Below are 27,809 nucleotides of genomic sequence, written 5' to 3'. Positions count from 1 at the left end.
TTCATAGTCAGCTTCTCACGTTCCCGTTCACACGCCATATCCATTGAATCCGCCCGTCCCCTGTCCATGCCATCCACGCCTATCCCAAAGTCTTCAAACTGCAAAAGAGATTCCACCGAGAACGGCGGAGTTGTGCCTGAACTCGAACCCGAACTAGAACCCGAACTCGAGCCCACTGTGCCGAATCCACGCACAAATCCATTCTGCTCAACGCTCATATCCGATCCCACAGACGCAGGCGCCATTCGGACGCGCGACGCGATGTCGCATAGGTAATCCCAAGCGATCCATGCAAACGTGTATGGTTGCCCCGGCTGCAGATTTTGATAACATACCGCATACCAAGCTGCAGCTTTCATCTCGACGTACTGCTGGTTGATGGGCGACACGACCTTCGAATCTGGCGCATAAAACTCGCCCTCGAGCTGCGTGCGGAACTGGCGCTTGATGGCCGCGTAGGCACTAACGATTGCCTTGCGGATGTCGTGGTCCCTCTTGTTTGTGATTACTTCCACTCCCGTAATGTAGCCGCTGACGACCTCTAGATCGCTATGAGCGTAAAAAATAAAATTTCAATAAAAATCTGCTTCGCCCAAGCGTGTACAGAGGTAAGGACAAATGAATGCGAGCTGAAAATCCATACCTCTTGACTCCGTATTGGTTCATCAGAGACAAGACTTCATCGTCGTACAACGCCTTGCATCGCTTCGCATCGTTCATATAGCTCTCGTACCCATCAATGAGTAGAAGTCGATTGAAGGACTGTCGATAATTCTTCGGCGTGAACGCCTGCTGCTTATTGCAATCACGGTAGATCCGACCCAGCAATCGTCCTGATCGGTAGCTCCTTTCTGGCGGTTTTTCCATAAAATCTGGGTATGACCTTGGTCGGAGCTCCGAAGTGATCTCTGCAGGCTTGCCAGTCTTTGGAAAGTCGACCGCGTCCGAGTGGAGTTGAGCCAGTCTGATGCATTTTCCGTGATGCGGACCCTCCTCTAATCGATCCGATAGCGCCAAGTGCGCGTTGGCGATTACTCCCAAGTTGTTCGACACAGCGTACTGGACGAAAAACTTTTTGATGTCGTGGATCGTAACATCGCTACTCGTTACTGGGTCGCGGCTAGTGTAGTCCATCGGCGGAAATTCTCTAATGTTGTTGACAATGTCTGGATCCCAGATCACGCTATCAATGCAGCGAGCAGAGCAACAATACTGTTAGTGTCGATTATCCTTGCAGATAAAGAATAGCATGAACCAGATGATCCAATTAGCTCCGACTACTTACGTAAAGTCTAGAGTAAAGAGCACATATGAAATATATTGAGTTGTCAGTTGGGTGTATCAAATAATCTACAGTCAATCATATCCAAGATCTGTCCTCGATTCTGACTTACCATCTCCGTCAAGGTCACCACCGCTGCACATGCTGGGAATGCCCCGTGCACCTTTGGTATTGAAGACAACTACGTCGTACAGATGCCGTAATCCAGGCCGGTTCACCGCTTGGACGACCCTGATGTCGCCTGGGTGGAAGCAAGGACATCGCACAACTGCACACTTGCCCTCGATGATGGTGTGCTTGGTCGGGTTCTCGACGCTCGATACCTGGACAAAAATTTCGCCCTCCTGCAGCTCTCCAGTCTCGTCGCAAACCCCAAGGAGGTAAGCACCCTTTGGGACAAAAATCCTTGCTTTCTTGGAGAGTTCCTCCAGCATCTGCCACTTGAATAGCGTCAATAGATTTTTTATAAAGGGATCCTCCGCTTGCAGAAATCCTGCTCGAATCATGGAAACCATCATTTTCGATGTCCCGTTCTCATCCCAATTTTGATAGAGCGTCTTTATGGCGATCATACCGTCTGATTCGATCCTCTCCAGGTCCCGCACCATATTGTTCTTGAGAGTCCAAATGACCTATTGACAAGTGCATCGCGAGTGCATGTAAACACGAGAACTTAAATAGAAAAATAAAATAAAATGCAAGTTTACAAAGGTTTGTGAACTTTTAAAACATACGCTGTCTGGAACTCCAAGTGCCGTTAACAGGATGATGATCTGACGATTAAGGTAGCTTGAAATGAACGAAGACGTCTTGATGACCTCGAGAACATAGTATGCCACATTAAACTTCTTCATACTCGGTCGGATTTGAACTCGCTTTTCACGCAGTGGCGGGTACCACACCAAGACGCCCTTGGATCCACCCAGACGAATCTGAAACGCAACCGGGGTCGTTTCCTTCTCCATTTCGATGCCGATCAACTTCGCAAGCGCCAACGAGATTCTCCCGCAGCCGTCGGAAAAGTTGTGGCGATCGCGCTCAATGTCGCCAATCATTTCAACCTCGGAAGCAGTTAAGGTGGCGATGGCTCTCGTCGAAGAAAAACATTGACCCATGCGCGCTGCATACTTGGCAATCGACTTGATGTGGGAGAAATTGCCCATCCACCTGTGGATACTGTTGACTGTGTGGCTACCGCCCTGAGAACAAAAGAACCACGCGGCATTGTCGCGCAGCTGACTAGCAGAAAATGCCAGGAACTGATACTCCCGATTACCGATCCTGATTCCGTTGGTGAGCGCGGAAAAGATGCGGTTGTAGATAGCATTGTTTTCGTTGCTGGTACTGTCCCTAGACCAGACTCTATTGTTACCCTCGTCTGAAAACTCGACCCGCAAAAAGTAGTCACTCAGCTGCGAAAAATTGCGGATGATCCTGTTGGACGTCTCGATCGTCGGCGGCTGCATATGGATGGTCGTGGGCGTCACGATCACCTTTCTGAGATACACACACTGCGGAGGCACGATGCGAGGTCGTGTCGAAACCCTGGCCAGCTTGGCAGCCTCGGCTACCAGATATTGTTTCAGGTTCCAGACGCGGCGACGGCTCGATACGATGTGCTCGAGTATCATAGAGGCCTTCAGCGGCTCCAATTGGCGGAGAAAGTCAGCGACCTCAGATGTCAGGTCGTACTCCACGATATAATTAAAGGAGAGGGCCGACTCCAACATATACAGGACCTCGAATGAAAGGGACCTGAAGGCTTCCATCTGGGGTCTTGCTGCAAGCGATCCATCCCGTACCGTGTTTGGGGCTACTTCATCCCCAAAGAGATTGAACGTCCTACATCTCCCGACAAAATGAGGCAGGTTCCTGGCGTTATCATTGCCGACCGTCAAGCGGATAACTGTCCATCGTCCTAGCTTCGCCGAACGGTTCGTCGGATTGGGTTCAACTGGGCCAGCATCGACGGCTATCGGGACGTTGAAATCAACGTCTTCTCTCGGGATATCGACCACACGTCGTAAACAGGTGCCCACTGACCACTTTTGCGGATCCGAACTCTCCATCTTCGGGTCATAGCGCCAGTACATAGGCGGTGACCGTAAATGGATTGTGATCGTCGCATAGTCCTGAAATTGATCAACTTGGATACAGCCTTTCTCCATGTCCTGAAATTTCATCTCGACCTGGTACTTAATGGTTGTATCCCTGAATTTGCGCTTGAAATTGATCTTGATCATCCGCTTCTGCTCCATGAACTGCAGTGTTACAGCGGACGTGGCAGAGAACTCGCGGCAAAAGACGTCCGGAGCAGTCTTGACGCCGAGTTCAAGCTTGTCGGCGGGTACAAGATCTGATCGGTGCCCATTCCTGGCCTCCGGCACATCCATATCGAGGAATCGGCCTTCAAATTTCGCCTTCGACAGCCCTTCAATGTCATGGGGTCGCGCCTGGAATATGACGATGGCATAGTTCCGAAGAGAGCTCTCGCTTCGCTCTATTATAACGTCTGAAATATCCCCAAAGGGTTCCAGGACTTTCTTCAGCTCCAAGGCTGTGGCGCTGTCATCCAAGTCATCCAGGTTGGTTATGCGCATTCGCAGGGTATCGCGCTCTCTTCTGGCTTTGATCTCCTGCATGAATTTGAGGCGACGAACCTCCGCATGCTCCACATGGGAGCTTAAAGCTATGGCAGGCGGAATGGACTGTCGTTGTCGTGTTGGTGAGTACAGGGGCTGGTTCCTTTGACCCTGGTGTCGCTGATTCTGCTGCGGTTGTTGTTGCTGTAGCTGCTGCTGATATTGGCGTTGATGTGATGTTGTTAATTGCTGGGAGGACAACGGGTTTACCGGCAACGAGACACTTCGGCCACCACTGAGGGGTCGATACCAGTCGTGAGAGTTCATCATCGGTAGTAAGGCAAAGGAGCGTCGAAGATAGCTTGAGGACGAGCGGAAGACGTGGTTGGGGGAGACTCGTCCGGGCGTCGCTCACTGAGAAGGCGGATGTTTGATGGAATGAAAGAAGGAAGATGAGGTCAAAAAAGAAAAAAGGAATGGTCGCTTACCACCTTTGGGTGTGATAGCCCAATTGCAATTGAGCATGTGGAAGCGCCACTACCCATATTGTTTCAAAAAGATACCACATTGGCACACTTTCAGGATCAGTATCACACACGCACGCACAATCTACATCCATTCTCAATGGGCGCAACCTGTCTTGTCCACTGGAAGGATGCCAACGGCCAACAGTCTCTCACATTGCTCTCGGACAGGCTCCTCAAGCAGTTCCATGCAAGCCCCATCGGTCGCTGGACTATCAACTGGAAGGTCTTCAGAGACACCAGTCCTGTATCAAAATCAGGGACGGGCAAGATGATGCATGTGGTTCACGTTCAGGGCGGTGCCACTGCTCGGGGTGTCCCTGCTGGATCGCAGGCTGCCAATTCCTCGGCAGGAGTCGTCTTCGCTGGAACAGGAGCAGGTGGAATGGGCGGAGCTGGCGGATCAGGAGTTGGTGGAGGTGTCGCAAGTCAAGGTGGATTGACACCTGGGCTAGCAGGGAGCGCAGGGATACCCGTGAATCCGGGTCTTGCTGGACCTGGAAAGACCGGATTAGGGGCTCTTCCATCGGGTGCAGGGCCTTCTGGAGCGGGAATCGTCGGTTCAGGAGCAGGAGCAGGAGGGGTTGGCGGTTCAGGACCATCGCAAGTGGCAGCAGAGGCATACAGTTCAACAGCATGGTGCCTTATCGATGATGGCGCGGTTGGTGCACCCTCAACCTCATCAACATCTGTTGCAACCAGTGCTGTTAACGCGCCAATGAGTGCCGCAGGCGCAGATAATATAGCAACACCTAAAAAGAGAGCAGTTCTGGTGGAGGTCGAGAGGGATATTGAAGCGTTGATTGCAAAGCTGAAGAACCTATGGGTTCATCGACAGCATGCTCAGGTGGAGGTGCGGTTTTGCGGACCTTTTTTTTAGAACCATCATGACACTTTTTGGCGGATCCCGAGCTGTTGTTGACCATGTACTGTATGCTTGAACCATTTTAGGGGCATGTGTTCGACCTTGGCGATTTTATTGTTCGCGCTGGCAACATCATGGTCGCTTCCACAAGTTACAAAGGGATACTACTAGAGGTACGTATGCCGGCAATGTCGTATCCATCCATACCGTAAGAGATGTTTATAGGACATATGTGTTGATTGCCAGCCGATTCTTTTCGTTTATATCCATCAGATCGAGTACCTCCCGCAAACTTCAAGCGCCACAGCATCAAATGCCATCCTTGAAGAATTTGTCCGCTTGATCTCCCCTCCTGGAGTGAACCTGCACTCGCCGCAGATGCTCGACTATCCATACGAGCAAGTAGGACTGAGTCCCAAAACCTGGTCTATGCTGCACTCTGGCTTCCAATATATGACCCTCTTCAGGCGACAGCACATCTTGTAAAATAAAAGCAAAATATTTTTTCCAATCCATCGTGATTCGTTTCCATGTCTACAGTTTTATTGTTCCTGACAGTTTGAGATCTACCGGAACTATCGACGTGCCTTTATCGACAAAAAAATTGATGTTCAATATTTACAGCACTACAGATGAATAAAGAGATTTGATGACAACGGTTAGCAAAGATGTCGCTTACTCAGTCTTTTGATCCTTTGGTGACGAGGTGAGCACCTTCGTTATCAAATGTATCACTTACTTTCATCATCTCCTTGAGGGGGTTTGGGGACACCACCAGCGCCGCCCATGTTGCCCATCAAACCGCGCGCCCTAGATATCAGTGTCAAAGTTGAGATGATAACCAAGTTAATATCTCGTGACTGAAAGCCAAAATAATGATGTCTTCAATTCAGACGATAGAGAACACTTACGCCTCGGCGATCTGAGGATCCCTCATCATTTCCTCAATGTTGGGGCGCCCGCCGCCAGACATCATGCGCTGAGCCATCTGCTGCATAGCTGGGTTGCTCATCAATTGGTCCAAAGCTCCGGATTGCATCATTTGCTGTGCCATGTTCATCAATGCGGGGTTACCCATCAAGCCAGCCAAGTCGGGCATGCCACCAGCGCCACCACCCAAGGCACTCAAGTCAGGGAATCCAGCGGGAAGTCCGCCGGCGCCAGCACCAGCAGCACCGCCGCGGGCAGAGGGTGCAACGTCATTGTCGCGGGCCTTGGTGCGAGCAGTAGCGAGCGAGCTCTTCATGGTTCCGTTATTGGGTTCGAGGGCCAGTCCCTTCTCATAGGCAGTGACAGCTTCCTTGTACTTGCCAACGGAGAAGTATGCGTGTCCGAGACGGCTATACGCCTTGCTGTATGAGGGATCGACTTCAGCTGCCTTCAGAGAGTCCTTGATGGCATTTTCGTGGTCACCCATCTGGCTGTGCGCAGCCGCACTATAGCAGGGAATAACAAGATACGGTCAATGAATGTCTGAGGCCAATATAGAAGAAACTCCGGATGATCGACAGCATAAAGAACGCTTCTGATGACATACCGATTAGCATAGTAGACGGCGTTCACAGGGTTCAAGACGATGGCCTCACTGTACAGGCGAATGGCCTCAGCATAGTCCTTCTCATTCACCTTGCGATTACCTAAGTGTCCGAGACAAAGCATTTGAAGCAGATTAGTAACCGAGCTCGTTTAAGTGTCATTTCGTTAAGCAATGACCGCGTGCAAAACAAAATCAAGATCTTACCGGCAACCTTCAATTCTTCGGCGTTCTTCTTTTGTTCAACAGTGGGCTCGGTGGGCTTTGGAGCAGGGGCCGACGAAGCAGGAGTGGAAGAGGTGGAGGAGGTCGAAGGGGTAGCGGCAGAATTCTATGCAGTCAGAGGGTAGATAACGTGGTCAGTCCATAGTCTACATTTGATCCAATGCTCTGATCTACAGTGTCCTCTCACTGTCGCGGGTGAATAAAAGTGTATCCTCGCAAAGGTCCTGGCTGCTGCTGTTGTACCCCTCTTGTCCAGATGAACTTTGGTGGCATCAGGCGTGCGTACTGTGTCTGAATGCCCATCACCCACATCTTCCGAGATCCTGATCCTCATTCGCGTAGAGTGTGAAGAGCTGATGCCACTGGAAATAATTGCTGGCGCATACCTTATTGCCAAGTTTCTTCTGAGCGTTCACAAAGACTTCAAAGATAGACATCAACGTGGCGGGTTTGGTGCTGTATGTCTGTGCCTGGGCGGGGTCATTCAGGTCGACACCAAAGGCCTCTCCGATGCACTGAATGGCAACTAGATGAAAATTGTAGATGTCGAGCGTGGGTGCCTTGGTTAGAACATCACTTCGTCAAAAAAGTAGCGTCTAAAAACCTCTCTCATAAAGGAGCACCAAGGGACCAGGTATCTCAATAGTAGGCATTCTGAAATGGTATCGGACATGATGAGGTTGTGATATAGTGTACCTTCGACGCCCTCAGAGTCATCCTGCTTGATGGTGCCGTTGTTGAGCGAGGTCTGGAGGAACTCGAGGATGGAGAAAACGAGGTGCTTCTGCTTTTCGTCAGCCATTGCAGTGTGAGTATGTGGGGATATGTCTGAAGGTAACGAAGAAAATGAAAGAACGGCGTGGAAACGGCCTGAATGGGAAGCTTGTTCGAGTTCAAGCCGTGTCATGTGATAAGGATCGCTCTGTAGATGTAACATGAAATAAGGTCGACTTTATTCTTTTTTGTGTGTGGTTATACAACAGCGGGTTATTGCAAAACATACGTCAGAGTGGCAAGTATCTGCTCCAGCGGATATTTATGACCAAGGGTGGACCGCAAATCCACAGTATCAATCTGAGAACATACAAGTTCTCTAAATAACATTGAGCAAGGTGTCAGGTCAGTCCTGCTGTAACCCGTCAGAATTGCCAGCTCCTCGCTCCAATCTTGGTGTATCGCACATAATGCTATCCACACAGCCTGAATTCCAAAAAAAAGAGGTGTATAGATGACCATCAGTATCAAGATGTACACAGGAACAAAGAGATGCACTGCATTAAGAGAATCATGACTTACTGCTGCCGCGATCTGAGAGTTGCTGAAATCCAAGAACTTGTAGGATATCAGGCTAAGATCACACAAAAACTGATTGGAAATGTATGTGTAAATGAGTTGGGCATGCACGCTAACGAATCCAGAATGCAGGATATTCACACTCGATGAACGCAAGACATACATCAATCAGCTCTATCACCATGGGGGGTGCAGAGATGGCGCGCTTAAAATAATCCGAAAACCCGCTGGCACTGGACACCAACACCTCGAACTTCAAGGCCACGAGTATCGACAGCTCCGTGCTGGCTATCTGTCTAGGCGTGTAGAGATCGCACAGCCTGCAGAGCTCAAATATTTCGAGTTTTATCGTGTTCTCTTCCATTTTCCTATACAAGAGAAGGCAGAAGTAAATAAATAAATAAATGATAGGAAAACCATCGGCTTTACGCGTGTAGTTGAATGCGAGCTATTGAAGGGCTGAGGATGCAGACATACCCTGCGATCATCAATGCGCACATTCCAACACATTGAAGCTGGTCCAAAGGCACCAGCGTAACACCGTGAGCGCTCAGATACCGATCCAAAAGGTTTACTGCATGATCATTTTTTTAGAAAAAAAATTAGGAGGCAGGCTTAAAAAGACATTCATTTCTCAAGAGATGACATTACCAGCAATATGGAGAGTATTGGGCTGATAGCTGAAACAGCCATAGCATAGTTCTACGAGCCATTGTACGAGGGTTGCACGATGACTAGGGAAGTCAACGTCAGGTCCCTTGTACATGTATCGATCGTACCGCCCCTAAGAGAGAAAATTAAGTGGTATCAACAGTTGTTGAAGAAGGATGGGTGAGATATTTTCAATAGGATCGCAAGGAAAACCATGATATAGTTCGAATTTCTACCTCGATCTCGAGCAGGTAATTCAAGGTGTCCTCGGCGTACTCGTTCCAGTAGGACGGATTCATTGGAAACGGGTCTAAGATCTTTAGCCGTTGACGCGATGAGGCTGTCATAGTTCAGAGCGACAAAAGAGAGAGGGGATGAGCCCAAGGAAGTTATATTCGTATGTTGTGCGACATGTGGTTCATAAAAACACACACGTCCAAGTAAGGAACACTTACTTTGTCGTGGTTGTCTAATCATCAGAGGACCGAGGGGCATGGCGCCGAGCACTACAGTAGGCTATATAGAAAATGGGAAGTAATAGATGTGTTACTTTAGTTCATTGCCATCATGTCTGTATGAATCACAGTTGACCTACTAAACCTAGTAGACCGCGTACTGTATGAGTGTGTGTACAAATAAGGAAACCTGATTTTCAGGCACGAAAATGATTCGCGCGTCAAACTGAACACACGCGATCGGAGGTAAACAAAAATAAACAAAGCAAGCAACAGCCGCCCTTGCTAGATTTACATCATGCCGTCAACCAACGCGTCTTCCCTAAAATGTAAAATGAGCACCACTAAAAGAGAGCAACAAACAAAACTATAATCAACCCTACAGCAAAATAGTCAATTGACGCGCTGCCGGCGGATAAGTTTCCTTTACCCTGCGGATATATTCGCATTAGACAATAAAACGTACAAATCCTACTTTTCTTCATGCCCCCTCAGTATACGATTGCAGATAGGGATTACGATAGAGAGAGGGTACAAATTGAGATGAGGAACCAGACCCATACGCACACATGCACGCAAACATATACAAGTACTATACATGCTTGCATACACCTAACATCCAGGAACCAAACGCCATGCTATAGCAATCGGCTCTAAAAAAAAGATAAAAAGACAAAAACACTCACCGAAGTATCAACTGCTACCTTTGAGGAGATGTCCATCAGAGGTTGCCTCGACACCTTTTTCAGAGATGGTGACTGGAGTAACTCGTTTCCCTCATCCCAGACCTCGCCAGCCCAGGCATGAATAGAGTGATTGTCATGAAGAGTGTGCCGCTGTTCCTGGGCCTTTTGGCCAATTGAAGTACTATCTCCGGCGAGGTTCATAACAAGCATCTCTCCACTGAGATATGAACCTGTTGAGCTTCGACGAAGCGGCGGCTTCTGATGCGAGGCAACCGTGCGTGCTTTTCGACCCTCCACCCCTCGTTGTGCACTCTTTTGGCGCTTGTTGCTCTCCAGTCCATCCGCATCTCCAGTCTCGCCAAAGAAGTTATATTCACTTGAACTTTGCCGCGATCCTGAGGAGGGATCTGTATCAACGACAGATTTGGGAGTGGGAAGGAGGTTGCCCCCGTTCTGCCTAGGGGGGAAGGCAATGTAATGTTGCGGATAACGTTCGCCGCTGACAATCATAGACAGAGGTCTCTTTCCACTCAAATGGCTCGAGGACCGCGGTCTGTTCGAAGGACTCTGTGGCACCATCCGGTTGGAGACCTCGGCTATTGTTGAGTTCGAGATATCGGACTCTGACCACGGACGGACATCCTCATAGATCACGAAGGTTGAGCTGCGTTGGGGATTTGTGCGGATCGAGGACATACTGATGTCAAAATCGGAGATTGTTCTGCACTTGAAAGACGAAGCACTCTGCCGCAGGGGAGGAGTGGTAGGGATGGGACTAAGATTTGATGAGGTCGATTGGACGACAGTATCGATGAAAGACGAGGGCGAAGAGGAGGAGGAGCTATCGGGAGGGGACGATAATTGCATTGCGGTTGCTGTATGGGAGTGATGGGGGCGAGTATTGGTCCGTGGCATGGCGATGGCGTCTCCAGGTAGAGTGGGAGGGGTTGTGTAGAAGGTCATGACTTTTTAGGTGTTCCCTTGGTAAGTGCAGATGATCAGGATGCGCGGAGATGAGGGATGTCGAGGTGGAGGAGGAGGGGGGAAAGGGGGAAAGCTGGGTATGCGTGAAGGTGACTACGCACGAGGGGTAGTTGTGTTAGTGTGTATGTGGGAGTGCACTTTGTTTTCTTCCTTTGAAGGGAGGGAGGGAAGGAGGGAGGAAGTCAGGGCTGCGAATGAGAAGAAAAGCGATAGAACAGGGCATGAACTGCCGAAGCTGCTGCCAGTCGCTGCCAATCGCTCCACTGCTGCTGCTGCTGCTTTTTTTTATTAGCGCCACGCGGTTCAAGCACGAAGGAGGGGGAGAAGGGAGAAAGGGCGGATGTGGAGGTGATAAGGAAAAGGGAGACGGAGCAAGACGAGCCAAGAAGAGAAGAGGGAAAGGGAAAAAAGAAGAAAGAAAGCAATTGAGAGAGAGATAGGATGGATAGATGGACTTCCGCTCACTCAGTCGAGTTAAGGGGAAGACAAAGTAAAAGAAGACCAGTGAAAGGAAGGGAGGAAGGGAGGGGGAAAAGCAATCTTTGTATGAAATGACTGGATTTGGTTGGTAGAGTGGTTTGTAATAAATCGTCGATAGAAGATGAGCCCTTCAGAAGGAAAGGGATGATGGTGTGATGTTATGCTGTTGTGTTGCGTTGTATTGCGTTGTATTGTCTAGAAGGGATAGAAGGGAGGGACAAATAAAAGTGGTGGCAACAAGACAAAGACATGGGAAGCAGCAAGACAAATGGAAGGAATAAGACGAGGATGTTGGAACAGAGCGGCAATAATGGTATAAGAGATATGATAGAAGAGATACGAAGGAACGGTGGCTGTTTGTAGGGTGCCAAAAGGCCGATGAGGTTTGCGAATCCAAGATCAAATCAGATCAGATCAGGATCAGATCAGGATCAGACCTGTTGATCTGATCTGGTCTCGAAGTGTCCAAGCTGGTATCTCCTGCAGTCCTCGTGGGAAGGCACAGCAAAATAGTATATGACGTATATAGAGTATATGAAGGAAAGAAAGCAAGGAACTATCTACATAGGGAGACCACAGAGCCTGCGTTGGTTTCCCTTATTTGTTTCCACCTGGACGCTCTCCTGTGGTTCCCTGGATCTGTGGTATCGTCATTGCGAAAAGAGGGAGTGAGGGATGTGCATGGCAAAAGAGTGTCAACAAAGGCAGGCATCATAGACCAATCTAGTGTTTGTTGCGCAAACTTGTACTGCAGCGGAGACACGCGCATCTCAATGAACTTCCCCACGGCGCCCTGGGCTGTAGCTTTGGTCCCTTAGTATAAATATTCCCAGACCCCGAACAAGCGTCTCCTCCTCAATTGCAACATCTTCACTGCCTGCTGTATACATTCCTTGCCTTCACATTCATATGTCCTAAAAGTACCAAGCACAGCGCACCAAGTCGTGCTCAGGTACTACAAACCAACCAACATCTTCAGCCATGTCCAGCACTACAACTTCGTGCCCACTACCCTTCACCTTGAGCGTCCCCTCCCCAACAGCCGACCTCACCAACTCACTTGACCCTCCACAACGACACAACCCCTCCGATACTCTCCTCATCATCATCGCCATCGTCTCCTGTATCGGTCTCCTCGGTTTCGGAATTGGATACCTTCGACTGCGCCAGATGCGACTCGTCGCCATCCGTTTTCCCTCTTCCTCCTCACTGGCGCTGCCAATGACGACCTCTTTATCTGGCGATCCCAGTGATCTGGAAGCAGGCACTAACTGCAGTCGTACGAGATTGAACATACAATCGCCACAGCCTCAACCTCCACTACCAATCTATACAGCAGCACAGGTACCAGAGAATCTATACTCCGAACATCAACACACAGGCAAAGCGCCACCACCGCCGCCTTATTACCAGCACATGGCGCAAGAATAGGATCAGCCCCCCCGCTTATCGCTGGTCGCACGGATTTTCCCATTCCCCCATCTTTCCATGCGTCCATGCAGCCAACGTCTTGTATTGTACCTTGTCTAAACAGCCTTGACGCATTTTCTAGATCTTTTTCTTTTCTTTTTTTTACGCCGACTTGCAAAAGCCCATCAGGCTAAACGGTATATCCAAAATACAGACCCACAACAGCCTGTAACACAACAATTCCATCCTCTGTTCCGTTCTCTTTCGCTGCTCTTTGATCTATATGCATCTTTATAGCCCCCCGGGACGCCTTCTCTCTTTCCTTCTTCCAAATACCAGTTAATGTTGCATCCAATGATCTCAGCACAGGCACTTTCCCCTTTTTCTTTTCTGTTTTTATTACTATCGGTGGGATCGGTTTTTTCTTCCTATATCTCTAGAGCTGCGCCCGATCACACACGTTCATCGGAGTGAGTTGAAAATCTCATCCGCAAAATTTATCAAAACTATCCAGCAACTATTATCCATTTGTAAATTAAATGTCGTTGTTAGTTTCATATACCATTTATCGCAGTAGCATCAGAAATAAAGATAAATACATGCCTGATCCAACAATCTCATCCGCTCTCTGCAAGGCCTCAATCATCTTCTTGCACTCCTTGCGACGGTTCTGTGTAAATTCACTCTCCTTCAGTAGCTCGTCCAGAACATCAGCCTTGTACAGCTCCTGGAGCAATTCGCGCTGGAGCTCTTCCTTAGCATTATTAACGAGTTTGAGCATGATCGCCTTGGGAACCGTGTCAATGACCGTGCGCTTGACAATATTGAAATACGAAGAGATCAGCAGCTCTGAAAAAAGTCATAAAAGATGTTGGGCCGTTTAGAACATACGTATTTCTGTAAAAATAGCCTGAGTAGCACTACACTTCGCTATGCCATTAACAAAAGACCACTTACTAATAACTTCAGTCTCGATCTGTTCGCGCTCCGAGAGGTTTCCGGAGGCCTTAAGGACAGATGGTGGGGGCTCCATGACACCGGGGCGCTTCTTCTTGCCAGAGAAAAAGCTTCCAAAAAAGCCATTGTTTGTGGGCTCCGCTTCGAGACTTGGGGGTAAGTTTGCAATTGCTGAATTACGGCCCTTAGGATCAACGGGCTGAGGGTTCTTGGCCTGATTCATGCGCTCATTGATGACAGCCATGGCTTTGTGTCCGTTCAAGAAATCGGGGTGACCGGTGTTGATATAAACTGATTCCATGCTACGCGCATGTGCAAAAAAAAAAAAGAAAGAAAGAAAAGAAAAGAAAAAAGGTGTAAGTATTAAAGTCTAGCAAACATAAAAGAAAATACAGAACATTCAGAAATGTTATTGATAGCCGTGCAGTACCCAATCAGATCTTGAACCAACTTGTTGGTGGGGTTCAATTGCTTGCGGAAAAAGTTAATGACAACCTGGTAGAAGCGATCCTTGAGCTGAGGAAATCGCTTGAAGAGCTGTTCATAGAGGGAGCGCAAAGGTTAGCTCATGTTTTATGTCATATCCAACAATTTGACGCCCATAACACTTGATACAATGTATTCATACCTGCTTCGCCAGGAGCTGGGTCAAAATGCGAACCAATTCATCAAACACCAAGTTGACGCAACGCAAACTAGGGTCCTCCAAGCGCTTGATCTGCTGCTTGATAATGACTTCGAATGCTGTGGTGCCGACAAACAGAGCTGGCGATGAACCCTAGTTGATGTATATCAACATCAACGAAATCGATTAGAGGGGTATTCAGCATTAATATTCGTTTAAGCTTTGAAGGACATTTCGCAATCGACACCTGTGCTTACAGAAGAATTGTAGAGGATAATACGGATGTCGAGGTCCTTAACCTGGTCGAAAGGATCCAGAGATTTGACTCCGTTGGCGTATAGTTCATGGAATACAAAGCTGATGCGGGCGCCTCCAGAGAGCTCGAAAGAGGAGAGATCGGTTGAGTTACCATCGATGATGGTGCGGAACTCTGTGCAAAATTCCGTGATGATGTTGAGAACAATATTGGCCTGTCCGGCTCCCTCCATCATTCCGTCTCCAAGAGTGGCGAGCTCAGCAAGGTACTTGGCAAGGGCAGCCTGAATCTTTGCTTTGATCTCTGGCAATGTGTTGCGGATATGGTGCATCAAAATCTATTTAGTACAAAAGGACCCATGCTGTTATTTAGTACTTCCGGCCTTGGTTCGCCACGTTCCCACGTTCCCATGTTCCCAATACTATCCAAAAGCATCAGCGTACCATATTCAATTTCCTCGCAAGGTATGGGGTACCGCAGTACTGAGCCTTGCTCTTGTACGCTGCGTGATTCTCAAAGAAGGCACGCTCAGCATCCAAAGATCTGCTGATAGGCTTCTTGGTGTCGATATCGCGCTGACCACGGTTAACAACAGGGACATAGCCAAGACGAAGAGGGATAATACGACCAGCCAAAATATCCACGACATCCGTGCCTGAGTCCCTATAAGATCAAGACATTATTGGGCGTTAATAAAAGCATCGGAACCATGCAGTAAAATATCCTCACAGTGCTTGAAATGATTTGATTGCCTGTTGGCTTACATCAAATCAACTTTAGTCAAGACTCCGATGGTTCTGGCTCCCTCAGGATCAACATCACGGGCCAGGCGAAGTCCGTCAGAGTTGGCGAGGTCGACATTGGCGGCAGTCACCGCGAGGATAATGGAATTGGGCTTAGTGATATACTTGATGATCATATCCCTAATCTGCTTCTCAATATCCTTTGGTTGGTCTCCAACAGGCAACTATGGTCATTTCAGACACGGCATATATTGGTAGTGGTTAGATAGGCACAGCAGGGTTATTTCATAGTCTTTTTAACAATGATATTGTGGATGCAATACCCTGGTCAATCCGGGCAAATCGACAAGGGTGAGGGTCAAGACATGAGGGGAGTAGATGCGGAGATTGATAGGTAGAGGGGAGATCCCTAATGATAAACGAAAGACAGGTAAAATCAGAATTCAGTATCCGCTCCTTTCATGATTTTCTTGAAAATCTATTTTGCCACCACATTTGCAAGCAACAGGCATACCGGCGTTCTTTCCAGTCTTGGCTTCGGTGTCGCGGACAATTTCTTCACGGATCAGGTTGAAGTCCGTATACTTGACTCCGGGCTGGTGCAAAAACTCACCCCATTCCTCAGCTTCCTTCTTGTCCTCATCAGCGTCTCTCTTGACATCTAATTTGAACAATTGCCCAATACATATGGCAGATGTAAGTAAACTGCGTCGGTAGGTAGTCGCCTGGTCCCCCTATATCTTCCATTCCATTCAAGCTCAGGGGATCAACGTTCGAGATGGCATGCGTGATAGGGTTGAATCACATGAATCCAGGCACAGTCGCGACTCTGAAAGCCTGTGATAGCGCTCTGTTGACATATCCCTGCTGAACAGCAACTGAAGGGTAGCCAGTAAATATGAACTTGCCATTCTCCTTGTCTCCTTCCTCTGCGCTGGCATTGCCCGAGGGCCGGTTGATCAGTTGTAGGACCTAGAGCATAAAGTGCCGTTGGATTGATGAGTATAGCGAGCGGATGAGAGCCATTCCAGTACAGCGTGAGAACTGGCATGGACACAGCAGAGGAGAGGGTCAACATACCAATGGGCGGCGTGTCACAATGCCAGAGCCGCGGGGCAAGAAGTCGCGTCCAACAATGTTTTCGAGAACGGAGCTCTTTCCAGAGGATTGAGAGCCGATGACGACGATCTGTGGCAAGTCAACTGGGTTGTGGACACCGACAGTTGAGAAGGCATCCTGCAGCTTGTTAATGGTCCTGATGAGTGTTGCGTCCATGGTGTGTTTCGATGCACAAACAGAGTCGAACAAGGATAGTAAAGGACGTTTCTCTTTTGTTTCGGTCGGTGGTCCTTTCTGACTTGGCAAAGAGCGGATGACAGAAAAGGAAAGAATGAAAGAATGAAGAGAAAAGAGACTAGATGTGAAAGAAAAGGTATTGAAGTACTGTGTCTATTCTCTTGTGTGAGTGCCAAGACAATTTTCCTGCGAAAGACCCAAGGAGAAAGAGAGTGGAATAGGACTCCATTGGAGGAAAGGTCAACCATACGAGCGCGGAGAAAGCCCTCTGTGTCCCCAGTGACAAGTTCGCGCAATTGTGCATTCTTGTTCAGAGGCATATCCCGCCAAAGCCGCGCTGGACCTGAGCCCGTCTGCGGCATGGAGGTTCTTGCAACAAAAAGGCGGGGGAGGATCGCATCTGTAATCCACGTGAGAGACAAGGAGGACCCCTGGAAAGATAACCTTATTTCGGTTACACAGACATAAGAAAACTTCCATTTCTCACATGCCACAATCAGTTTCACCATTCCATCATCCACCTTTCACCTGCTGTATGCTCTCCATGGACTGGCCTCGTCATAGGAGAATCCGACTCCTCCTTCACCGGAGACTACGGAGCTTCAGGGCAAACTTTCGATTGCACACTCGAAGGAACGTCCTGATCCTCCTGATCTCCTCTTTTGTCCTCCTCCAGCTCATCTCCAGGACGACACAGTACTACAGCTCCGTCGAACACCGCTGGCGACAACTGCAAAGTCTTGCAAAACCAGGCATTTTTGGTGCGCCCTCAGATGTGGGCCTGAATACGGAGGACGATGTACGCGTGCAGCTGTGTGACATCGACAATATCCTCTGCTCCTCATGGGACATGCGGCGTGTCTGGAGCGGCGAAGAACTGATGATGGATGAGTCGTGGCTAATGCCTGGCCGGATCAAAGTGCCAATTGGCGTTCAGGCTGTGCTGACGATGAAGAATAATCGAAGACAGATACTCGGATATGGTCAACACATCTGCGGTCGTGGAACTCTCACTTGCAAACAGATAAAGACGATGGAAGTCGAAGGTAAAGCGAAACCGGCTCCTTGATATCCGTGCCGACCTTTCCACATTTCAAATTACGACAGCCAATAATAAGCAATTGAGCAACTTACATAATCATTGTTCAATTGTTATGCCTAACCCAATAGAAAGTATTCTCTCTGCCATTGATGCTATCTCACAAGCGTGTTCCAAAGAGCATTGGACTACAGAACCAGCAATCGTGCACACAATCCGGCCAAAACGAACCTTCTCCAATAGGGATGTCACCATGATCGCACAGTTTTCGATCAGTCGCTTGGACCGGTTCGAACACGCAAGGGTTGTCTGGGATGGTCCCATATCCGTCGTGATGTAAGGTGGATGCTCCATTTTCTTTTAAAACGCGATATTGCTTTGTGGATAACGCCATTGACGAGAAGCTGCATTCACCAACTACGACAGATTTCTGGCGACCAATTTGGACATTGTCGAGCTCCGAAAGTACTTTGAGCGCCCTGGCAAACTGGCATTATATGACTCGACTACGTTGACTATCGTGAAGCCCAATTACTCCCTCGGCACTCATAAACGGTACCCAATTAATCACCTGAGGAACGTCGGCATTCAAACCGCCTCTACCGATTATATTTATGTCATCGATGCCGATTTCGTACCCACCTCAAAACTATACAATTTCGCCCGCACAACGCTCGTACCACTTTTGGAGAAGGCGACCCATCCGGTCGCGTATGTGGTTCCCTGTCTTGCAATCAAGGAGGACTATAAAGGCAGGTACCCGGACACGATCAAGGAACTGCAGCCACTGATGAAGTCGGGCATGGCTTACATAACAGATCCAAGGTCAGGACACGGACCCACGTTCACCTCCATCTTTACGAACACGGCGCTCCTCGGCAACTCGCCTGCATATGAAGTCTGCTACGAATCGCAATGGGAGCCCTACTATATAGTCAAGCGCACCATTCCCCATCCTTACTACGATGAAAGATTCAAAAATCAAGGCGGGGACAAGCAGAGCCATGCGCTTCTTATGAACGCGATTGGGTTCAAGTTTCTGGTTTTGAGAGATCACTTTATGTACCACTTAGATCACCCAAAGTTGAAGTGGACAGGTGATGGCCTCGATCAGGCGAAGCAGAAGGACTACACGTACTTTTCGGATTATGCTCCTGCACTTGAGAGGATATTCGGGAGCAACTACCGGTGGCCAAGAGGATGCTCCCGTCCGCTTGTCCAATCTTTCAAGCGCGATCTGCAGGGCATCGGAACCATGTAACATTAGGTTGCTCTTTGTTGTTTCATTTTCATTTGTAAACTTGTACTTTATCATTTCACATAGACCCGTGTTGTAGATACTATTGACGCCTCAATAAACACTCGTCGCTGGCAACCTCCTTACTCTACATGCCATGAGATTCATTCCATACCAGCGTTCTGGATTTTGCACTTGAGCATTCTTCTTTTCGGATCGTAATTCAGCACTCTTTTCTCTTCCTTTAAAGTTTTTGCGTTTCGCTTTCCTTCTTGGCCTTCTCTCTCATTCTCGTATTCTACTCCAGTCATCAACCCAGTTTCGATTTCACTCTCTCACTACAGACCATGAAGTCGCGCTTCACTATGTTCGCCCTATGGCCTATGACGATACTCCCTTCCATACTGATAACAACTCCATCACAGGTCAAATCCAGGAACGTTACGCTGAACGTCCTGACAAATAACGTGTACTTTTTAACAGAAATACCGAATTGGGGACAAAGTATGTATTTTCGATTTGACGCGTCGCGCGGTGTCGATCTGTGATTTCACATGGGCTTCATCCTCACATCGTTCATGGGCTCACTTTATTTTCCTTTACATAGGAACTCATATCGTCGGCTCGGATTATATCAAGGGCTTTGATGTGGTGGTCTTCGAGGAATGCTTTGCTGCTACTCCTTGTAGCATTCTGCGCGACGGACTCAAAAACCAATGTAAGTGAAGCGTCTATTTTGCTGCCTACTGGGGGGTTCTGTTAATTATAAGGTTGGCATACTAAGAAGGGTCTCGTTCTTATTTTTGTTATCCTTGTCGCTTTGGCTTTCCATGGAATTGAAGACTCGTATCACAACTTCGGAGTAGGACTCTACATTGGATAGCTTCTCTTCGTTCCAATTGAAGAATGGGGGCGTAGTCGTCATAAGTAAGTGCCCCATCAAGCAAAAGCACCAATACGTCTTTCCTGGTGGATGCGGTGTAGACAGGTAAATCTATAACGTATTAAGCGAGAAGAACACGCGCTCCCCTGTTTCTATATTTCTCTAATACCTTTATTTCTTGTCTACTGCTCCGGGTAGGTTTTTTTTTTTAATGCCTTCCAGACTCGCCAATAAAGGATTTGTCTATGTGGTGGTCGACTACGAGGGCATGAATCTGCACGTCTTTGCGACACATATGTAAAATGACGATGTCAACTGCTACGCAGGCGAAGCAACTCTATACAGAGCTCAAAACATGGCTGCTTGGCGAAAGTTCATTGACAGCCGCCAGATCCCGTCTAACGAACTGATCGTAGTGGCGGGAGCCTTTAACGTCCAGAGAGATAGCCCTGAATTCAACAACAGTCTTGTAGAACGACTGGGTGTTCATCCACCCGATGTGTACGACGGGCATGCGTCCACCTGGGACCCGATTGAGGTAAACCATTAAAGAACCAGCAAAGAAGAAGCGCTCTTTCTGAACAAAAAACGAACCGGCGCAATACAACTAACACTAACTTCTTCTCATTACGAACCGGGACCTTTGGTCTTAGAACTCCATTGCGCATAATAGCTATCCCGAGAGGAAGGACGGCGACTACCTCGATTTTGTGTTTGTCGACAAGTCACACAGTAGTGGTATGAACACTATCGTGCAGACGGTGCTCAAGGTGCGTTCGCCCAATCTCGTGCTTGGACGCGAAGTCTTTGACGACTTTTCAGACCACTTTCCAGTCAAGGTTGCTATTGATCTAGTCTTGCTTGATCCGCTAGAGCCAAAGAAAGAAGCGCCCGAATCCAAAGAGGAGGTGCCACCAGTCGTGCTTCAAAAACCGACTCCATGAGCCCCTTCATATTACAAGAACCTTTTGTATTCTTTGCAAGAGTAATTTTACTTGTAACAATAAATAACGATTGTCCAATGTTTTACTTTCATATAGGCTGGTTCTTCGGAGCAACAACAGTGGGATCACTGGAGCGACGGAAAGAGATCTTGCGCCAAAGTAATCCTGGCGTAGACTTGGCTGGTATCTAAGAGATGGCGAGGATGATAATACCGGCTACAATGGCGGCAATAAGTAGCAGGTAGCACGACTTGCTCTGTGCCTCCTTTTGATGCTTCGCTGCGACCGTCAGTTCCTCTGCTGCTGTTTGTGTAGTCATACTGACCGACGTGACATTGGACTCGATTGAATCTAAGGATGTTTGAGGACGGATTTTAATTAATACTGCTATAGGTAAGCGCAATATAGAAAAATAAATGCGGGGATGCATAAAAGTCAGCTTACCCAACATGTTGCCCTGTTCATGGACCATGGTACCGAGATCACGGAAGATCTCATTCAGCTCTGTAATTCCTTGCTCGATCTCCAGGATCTCTCCCTCACGCTGCGTAATCATGGACTCGTTATACTCCAGTTCATTGTCGACGACAAGCAGTTGCATGCGCCTTTGATCATTGTTGAGCAACGGCTGTTCCCCACCTTGATTAACCTCCTCCTCCGTCTCGCTACTAAGCGCAAAAACATAGATCACAAAGGCATTGGTTATCACTTCTTTTTTTTTTTTTTTTTTTTTTTCTGATTGCAGAAACGATGGGATGCATAAAGTATGAGGGAGAAGACTTCATAAACTTACGAATAGCTATTGCGTGAGCCCACTTGACGCGCCTTGAACACAAAGTCGCGTTGCTTCTCTGCCGAGACTCTTTGAATCTTTTGGAACTCGACCAGGATTTTTGAAAAGTCCTTTGAGACCTTTTGGGTCTCCAGTTTTTTCTACGGTGGGCGAAGCAAAAAAAGACAGAGTTAAACCTCTAAAACATTTGTTTCTCATTCGTGGGGTACGACATCTTCAACGGCGTAGCTATTAGATCTTACACCAGCCGCATCGAATTTGGTCAGATCCTTGATGTCTTGGCTGGTGTCACGCACAAGGTTGCGGGTCTGTTCTGTCACGTCTTGTCTATACACGTCGATACAAACACCAGAAAAGGGTGTTAGGTTTCCATGATGTCTTTGCAGCACCATCGTACACATCACTTTGGCCATTATAAATATGAGCATAAGTTCAGGATGCATGGTAAGTCTGACATACAGTTTTGTCCTGACATCCTGCGAATCTTTGGTTGTACCGAGATAGCCGACAAGGCGCTGTATTGACGAGACATTGGAGGAGATGCGGAAGACCTGCTGCGAGATGTGATTGATCTTTGCTTGAAACGCATGCACGCTCACTAGAATATTAGGTGCAAAACGCGAGAGATAGAGAGAAAGAAATAGAGAGGGAGTAAGCTGAGTAAGCTAAAGATGGACAGAGGATGAGGGGCACTGGAGATTCAGGCACAGAGAGGAAGCCAGGTGCAAAATAGTGGAAGTTGAAATGCAACTGGGAACTGATAATGGAGAATATATCCAATTGGGGTATGCAATTGGGCACGCAGCGTGTTGCAGGGGGGAGGGGATTCAAAGTGCTATGTTACCATCTCCAAGGTCTGGTCCTCCTTGGTTCCATCGTTTGGCATTGCCATGGCCACCGGCATTGGAGCTGAGGCTGCTGCGATCCATTAGATTAGGGCCGCCTGAGACACGACCTCGGTTGTGTCCCCCGCCCTCGCCTCGTTCCAAATCAGCAAAAGACATCTATTTTTTTTTTATCTTCTCGGGTGCAGATCAGGGGATCTGTGGTATAGGGATGAGTGAGTGGGGTATCAAAGGGAGGGAGGGAGGGAGCACGGTGAAGTAAAGAGGAGAGAGTAAAGTAAAGAGGGCGGATATTGGTTGAAGTTGCACAACAACAACAACAAAAGGAACAGCAGCAGCAGTTGTAAAGAGAAAAAATAAGGGCCTTTGGGAGGGCAATTGGCAATTGGCGACCGAGGGGAGGAAGAGGGACACACATTCTGCGCGCTGGAAAGTGACGTTCCTTTCTCCCTGCTGGCTCAGGAGGGTTGACACAGAACCATCACCCATCGACTCCACCCGCCATTGAGCCCTCTCCTCCTCCTTCCTTTCATCTCCACTGTCGGGACTAGCACGCGTCATCGTCCTTGACCAGCAGCACATTTCGCTTTCTCAACTGACCACAAGCACCTTTTCCATCACTCCTCGCACAGAATGCAGCACGACTCAGCTGCTCCACCCAACGGCAATGGCACTGCTGGACTCGGACTTGGCTTCAGCAACGGTTCCCGTCCTTATAATCGCAATGGATATCCTCAGACTGAGTCTAGTCTCGACCCAATTGCCTCCAGGCGCCTTCACGGATCCACCACCTCGTCCTCAACTTCTTCGTCTTCCTCGACGCCTGTATCGTCCCTCGCCACAGGCTCCTCCCGACCTTTTATCCGTCCACACCATACCTCACGACGAGACAGCACAGCCTCAAGTTACAGCACTCTCTCTGAAGCGTATGTGGATCAAAAAGCTGGTGGTGTTGATCTGGTGTCCCCCCCTCCCCCACTATAGTACTGACGCAAGTTTCTTTATACTATTTTGTTTCTTAGTTCACAGCCATGGACAAGGGCAGATATCGGATTCAATGGTATGTTCCGGGTTTAGAACCGATCTCAGATGACTTTTACTTGCAGATAGTATAGCGCTAACGCCTTCATACTTGGGACTCTTTGCTTTGTGGAACTAGCCATCTCTGGGGTTCTGAACAACCCAACGAAGCGACCTTCATCAACTGCAAAGCCAACCAAAACCGATATACCCCCAGTGACACCAGTCCCGATCCGCAAAGTAAAGGCATCGGAATTCGACAGCTACATAAAACACATCACGCCCGTGTTTGAAAGATACCAGAATAACAGAGCAGGAGTCAGGCCATCAGATGGAGCAAACGCACACTCTCCCCGCTCACCTTTTGAATCGTCTTTCGAGTCATTGGCGAGTCAACTACAACCACAGATAATGAGCCCGCCCTTAACACAATCGTCAGCAATGGTCATGGACAGGACCGAGAGCGCGCGCAATCCATATTCAGTACCCGATATGCCCGAGACTAAGGAACCAGTGCCGATGAAGCCCTCTCTGCCTGACACACCTGCGCTTGACACGGTGCCGTCCATCTTTTTCGATCCAAACTTTAACTTTGAGAACCCAAGAACATTCGACCTTGTCTGCGAGCAAACTGGACCATCGGATGCAAAGAATAATACCACGTCAATCGTGACCAACAGCATCCTTCAGGAGAAATTGTCCCATTATCTTGACACAGTCGAAATTCACTTGATGACCGAGATTTCACGGCGATCGACTTCGTTCTTCGAGGCGCTTTCCAACCTTCAGGCACTGCATTCCCAGACATTGGAGTGCGTATCCCAAATCCACGTCCTTCGAGCGCAATTGGCAAGAATCGATAACACGCAATCTAAACAGGGACTGGAGGTCGTTCGTCTCAAAAGACGCAGGAGGAACCTTGGCTTATTGCACAACGGGATTCGCATGGTCAAAGAAATTCGATCGACGCAACCAATGATTCAAGTCCTACTTGGTAATGGTAACTACTTTGGTGCACTGGATCTCATTGATGGCGCTCAAAGAGTCCTCATAGATGGAGACATGAAGCACTTAGAGGCGACACCTGGATTCGACCCGAGTCTCGCTCTTATTCCTTCCTCCTCTGCTATCCTCTCTTCACCACGGTCACTGGACATTCGTGGCGTGTTGGCTCTTGTTCACTTTGGTGGTCAGCTCACAGAGATGAGGAAAATGATTGGGAAGATGATGGAAAGTGACCTTGTGAACCTGCTGCTGAACGACTTTCGTGCGCGAATCGGAAAGCTGGATGTTGCCACTCTATTGACAGACCTTGGAAAAGTCGATACTACCAACACAAAATTCACGAAACCCAACTTCAACCGAGGCATCAACCCGCTCCTGTCAAAGCAGGTCGAGCTTGAGCGCGACCTTCAAGACAAGATGCTGCCATTAATTCAAGGGCTGCTCAGGACGAATCGGGCAGGAATCGCACTTCAGACGTACAGAGAACAGATTTTACAGGAGATCAAGAACATTATCAAATCTGTAAGTCTTTATCTGCGGCATCCACCAAGCCCGACTTGCCCTCAGCTGAGGAGAGCTACTGGTTTTAATGAATCATTCTTCTATTAATGACGTTAGCAATACCCACCTCCTGATCCAAACGCAGCTAACTCGATTGGTCCAGTATCCGCCAAGAAAAAGGACCAAATGTAGGTCAAGCAACGTCTGGATACGAAATCACTGAATCCTATGATAATCCATACTAATATCTCGACATTTTATACCATTTAATTTGATAGGGCGGCATTGACGAAACAACTACGGGAAATGGACCCATTGACTTTCTACAAGATGCTGTCTTACAGTTATGCATTCTTGTTAGGGGCGTTCCAAAGGGTGTCGCTCTATCACCAGCTTATGCTCCACTGTGTCCGGAAAGCGGAGGCTCAGGGTACGGGCCAGTTGATCATAGTTGATTCAGCGTCAGATTCCGACAGCATGCAGGAGTCCGCATCGATCCGTGAGATGAAAGACGGGGAGGATGAGAATGGTGAATATGAGGAACCAGAGGAAGACCAGGGCAGATCAGATGGAGAAAGCGCTGGTTTCAGTCTAGGAACAAATACGCCAGGATCGACGCCCTTGCAGTCAGGTAGGAAACGGATAGTCGCCCCTGGAGGTAGCAAAATAACATCGCCAAGGACACCCTTTGGTGGCACAGCTCAGTCTCCGCCAATCCATGGATTCGCAGCATTGCAACTCGAGGAGAACGAGGACGGTTATCTGAGTGCTAGTGCCGTAACTCAATTATTTCGCCAGCTCGAGACAGAGTCGGAGGAAATTCTGTTCGCGGCCGCAGACTTGGCCCATTCGCGGTGTGCAAAGCTGATGGGCATGAGGAGCGAGCAAAGCGCCAAGCTTCTGCCAGCGGAGGTCTACAAGCTGCTGAGGCTGACTTGGTCCTTTGTTCTTCAAAGCGAGCTCTTGTCTGGGTATATGTGTTATGGCCTGAGAACAGCTATTCTTTCTCAGGTGAGCACCTTTTATCTTTTGTTTGAGCTGTCTACATGACTACGCTCGTGCAGTACTAACGAAGTGTCCCGCTGTTTGAAACCCAATTACATCTTTAGTCCAAGGCATTCCTACTGCAGTTCCATATCGAAAAGACAAGCCAACTTGCGCTTTCTGTCGGAGAGGATCAGTGGGTCCAGGTAGAGGTGCCATGGTCTTCTCAGGCGACTGCGAACGGGATTGTCGCCATATCGACACTTAGTTTGCAGGAGGCCCGCAACGAAGACTTTACAATGGCGTTCAATATACTTCAGTTGGCAGCTCCACCGCCGGTTCAGGGAATAGACGATCACGACAGCTTTATTTCATCACATCTGGCGTCCAAGGGGTCGAATGGATCGGTCAACAGTGGCAAAAGGGGCGCCAAAGCAGAAGTTCCGGCACCAACGCGCGTTCTCTCGATTCGGGATGAAGTCTTTTTCGTTGTTAGCTGTTCATTGGTGCTGCTGGACATTTTGGCAGAGTATCTCGATATACTTAACAACATCTCGGCACTTACAACGGATGTCATGCAGCGTGTTATCGAGTTACTGAAGGTACAAATCCTTCTTCCATTTTGCAAAGCGTTCAACTTTCAAGGACTTTTATGCCAACCACGAATTATCAAAAAAAATTTCTAGCTGTTCAACTCAAGGACATGTCAAGTTATTCTTGGTGCTGGAGCAATGCGATCAGCAGGACTAAAAAATATCACAGCAAAACACCTGGCTCTAGCGTCGCAGTCGTTGAGTGTCTTTGCCACACTGATCCCGTATGTCAAGGACTGGATACGCTCCAAGATGACGGACAAGCAAATGGTTATGCTGACAGAGTTTGATAGGATTCTTCGGGACTTTCAAGAGCACCAGAACGAGATTCACGCTAAATTGGTGACGATCATGACAGAGCGTCTCGCTCTCCATATGCGATCCATGGTCAACCCTGCGGTTGTCGACTATGATGCACTCAACAAACCTGCCCAACAGCTCGCTAACGGCGGAGGAAACGTGAATACCTTTATGGATTCTTTGGTTAAGGATGCCATCACTCTTCACAAAGTCTTGAGCCGCTTCCTGCCTGCCGCATCCATGCGGGTAAGCATGTTGTGTTAAGTGAGTTTTCTCATATAAATCCGGCCCCATGATGCTAACGACATCCTTTTATTGACAACTCTAGAGGGTTATCGACGAGGTTCTGCAAATGTTTACCACAAGACTCGAGGAGGAGATCCAGAAACTGCCTATTACGACGCCACTTGGGAAGACCAGGTGCGTTCATATTGATGGTACTTCAATGTCTGCTTGCATTTGCATGTTGACTGACAATGTCGCGCTATATTTCATTTAAATAGGTTACAGGCGGATATGGCATACTTCGGACAGAAGCTGGGGCCATTGGATCCCAATGGCATTATCGGAGCAAGGCTGATGAAGCAGGTCAAGGAGCTGGATCTCGCGGACAAGAAGAGCGGGACAGCCGCTGCTGCTTCAACAAATGCAGTCATTGCTGCAGCCACCGTCTCCACAAGCACCTCCAATGTTTAAGCGTACGAATTTCCATAGATCACACAGCCTTGAAAATACACAGGTTCTTGTGTCGCTGTCACTAAATTTTATGGCCCATAAGACAAAATGAATGTCACAGCACTGGGGTTCCTCCTCTTTA

The 27,809-nt window shown here is 48.4% G+C and overlaps 9 protein-coding genes across 9 annotated transcripts; 4 read left to right on the top strand and 5 right to left on the bottom strand.

Moving 5' to 3' along the window:
- Positions 1 to 549: 549 nt before the first annotated feature.
- On the bottom strand, positions 550 to 3,051 carry BC939DRAFT_401921 (RNA dependent RNA polymerase-domain-containing protein; the record flags this gene model as incomplete). The annotated part of the gene is made up of 3 exons (XM_051552641.1): positions 550 to 1,183; positions 1,391 to 1,914; positions 2,017 to 3,051. 3 exons carry the CDS (start codon positions 3,049 to 3,051, stop codon positions 550 to 552), a joined length of 2,193 nt encoding a protein of 730 aa, XP_051408073.1.
- A 1,395-nt stretch (positions 3,052 to 4,446) lies between these two features.
- BC939DRAFT_464110 (TATA-binding related factor of subunit 20 of mediator complex-domain-containing protein) lies at positions 4,447 to 5,766 on the top strand. Its single transcript, XM_051557337.1, has 3 exons — positions 4,447 to 5,241; positions 5,340 to 5,426; positions 5,527 to 5,766. The coding sequence occupies exons 1-3, from the start codon at positions 4,489 to 4,491 to the stop codon at positions 5,737 to 5,739; spliced, it is 1,053 nt and encodes a 350-aa protein (XP_051408072.1). The 5' UTR covers positions 4,447 to 4,488; the 3' UTR covers positions 5,740 to 5,766.
- Positions 5,767 to 5,774: 8 nt separating this feature from the next.
- BC939DRAFT_464109 (uncharacterized protein) lies at positions 5,775 to 7,920 on the bottom strand (the record flags this gene model as incomplete). The annotated part of the gene is made up of 7 exons (XM_051557336.1): positions 5,775 to 5,879; positions 5,993 to 6,063; positions 6,165 to 6,689; positions 6,791 to 6,890; positions 6,995 to 7,118; positions 7,399 to 7,538; positions 7,709 to 7,920. Coding segments are annotated over 7 exons (1,180 nt in total), but the record flags the coding sequence as incomplete, so codon positions are not given.
- Positions 7,921 to 7,954: 34 nt separating this feature from the next.
- Positions 7,955 to 9,807, bottom strand: BC939DRAFT_308373 (cyclin-like protein). Its single transcript, XM_051551442.1, has 8 exons — positions 9,573 to 9,807; positions 9,412 to 9,472; positions 9,193 to 9,296; positions 8,957 to 9,089; positions 8,783 to 8,879; positions 8,469 to 8,673; positions 8,309 to 8,377; positions 7,955 to 8,212 (listed from the first exon to the last, which is right to left on the bottom strand). The coding sequence occupies exons 2-8, from the start codon at positions 9,449 to 9,451 to the stop codon at positions 8,000 to 8,002; spliced, it is 861 nt and encodes a 286-aa protein (XP_051408070.1). The 5' UTR covers positions 9,452 to 9,472; positions 9,573 to 9,807; the 3' UTR covers positions 7,955 to 7,999.
- Positions 9,808 to 12,542: 2,735 nt separating this feature from the next.
- Positions 12,543 to 12,992, top strand: BC939DRAFT_506888 (uncharacterized protein; the record flags this gene model as incomplete). The annotated part of the gene is made up of 1 exon (XM_051560842.1): positions 12,543 to 12,992. The coding sequence occupies one exon, from the start codon at positions 12,543 to 12,545 to the stop codon at positions 12,990 to 12,992; it is 450 nt and encodes a 149-aa protein (XP_051408069.1).
- A 275-nt stretch (positions 12,993 to 13,267) lies between these two features.
- BC939DRAFT_308332 (vacuolar sorting protein 1) lies at positions 13,268 to 17,196 on the bottom strand. The gene is made up of 12 exons (XM_051551440.1): positions 16,633 to 17,196; positions 16,461 to 16,524; positions 16,067 to 16,213; positions 15,876 to 15,961; positions 15,574 to 15,776; positions 15,253 to 15,472; positions 14,811 to 15,146; positions 14,557 to 14,706; positions 14,359 to 14,465; positions 13,929 to 14,230; positions 13,575 to 13,820; positions 13,268 to 13,488 (listed from the first exon to the last, which is right to left on the bottom strand). Exons 1-12 carry the CDS (start codon positions 16,825 to 16,827, stop codon positions 13,478 to 13,480), a joined length of 2,067 nt encoding a protein of 688 aa, XP_051408068.1. The 5' UTR covers positions 16,828 to 17,196; the 3' UTR covers positions 13,268 to 13,477.
- Positions 17,197 to 17,853: 657 nt separating this feature from the next.
- Positions 17,854 to 19,276, top strand: BC939DRAFT_308356 (glycosyl-transferase for dystroglycan-domain-containing protein). The gene is made up of 3 exons (XM_051551441.1): positions 17,854 to 17,894; positions 18,023 to 18,223; positions 18,314 to 19,276. Exons 2-3 carry the CDS (start codon positions 18,141 to 18,143, stop codon positions 19,146 to 19,148), a joined length of 918 nt encoding a protein of 305 aa, XP_051408067.1. The 5' UTR covers positions 17,854 to 17,894; positions 18,023 to 18,140; the 3' UTR covers positions 19,149 to 19,276.
- A 1,862-nt stretch (positions 19,277 to 21,138) lies between these two features.
- On the bottom strand, positions 21,139 to 22,673 carry BC939DRAFT_480691 (t-SNARE; the record flags this gene model as incomplete). The annotated part of the gene is made up of 6 exons (XM_051558957.1): positions 21,139 to 21,338; positions 21,396 to 21,616; positions 21,745 to 21,884; positions 21,987 to 22,071; positions 22,204 to 22,342; positions 22,589 to 22,673. 6 exons carry the CDS (start codon positions 22,671 to 22,673, stop codon positions 21,139 to 21,141), a joined length of 870 nt encoding a protein of 289 aa, XP_051408066.1.
- Positions 22,674 to 23,050: 377 nt separating this feature from the next.
- On the top strand, positions 23,051 to 27,797 carry BC939DRAFT_464096 (Vps54-like protein-domain-containing protein). Its single transcript, XM_051557335.1, has 9 exons — positions 23,051 to 23,515; positions 23,612 to 23,649; positions 23,749 to 25,136; positions 25,233 to 25,303; positions 25,394 to 26,126; positions 26,225 to 26,701; positions 26,786 to 27,238; positions 27,321 to 27,412; positions 27,496 to 27,797. Exons 1-9 carry the CDS (start codon positions 23,223 to 23,225, stop codon positions 27,686 to 27,688), a joined length of 3,738 nt encoding a protein of 1,245 aa, XP_051408065.1. The 5' UTR covers positions 23,051 to 23,222; the 3' UTR covers positions 27,689 to 27,797.
- The last annotated feature ends 12 nt before the right edge of the window (positions 27,798 to 27,809 follow it).

This window comes from Gamsiella multidivaricata, assembly GCF_025024155.1.
Source record: "Gamsiella multidivaricata strain RSA 2152 chromosome Unknown BC939scaffold_81, whole genome shotgun sequence".
Classification (NCBI taxonomy): Eukaryota; Fungi; Mortierellomycota; class Mortierellomycetes; order Mortierellales; family Mortierellaceae; genus Gamsiella; species Gamsiella multidivaricata.
Note: the sequence above shows the minus strand (reverse complement) of the source record. Positions and strands in the feature narration are given on the sequence as shown.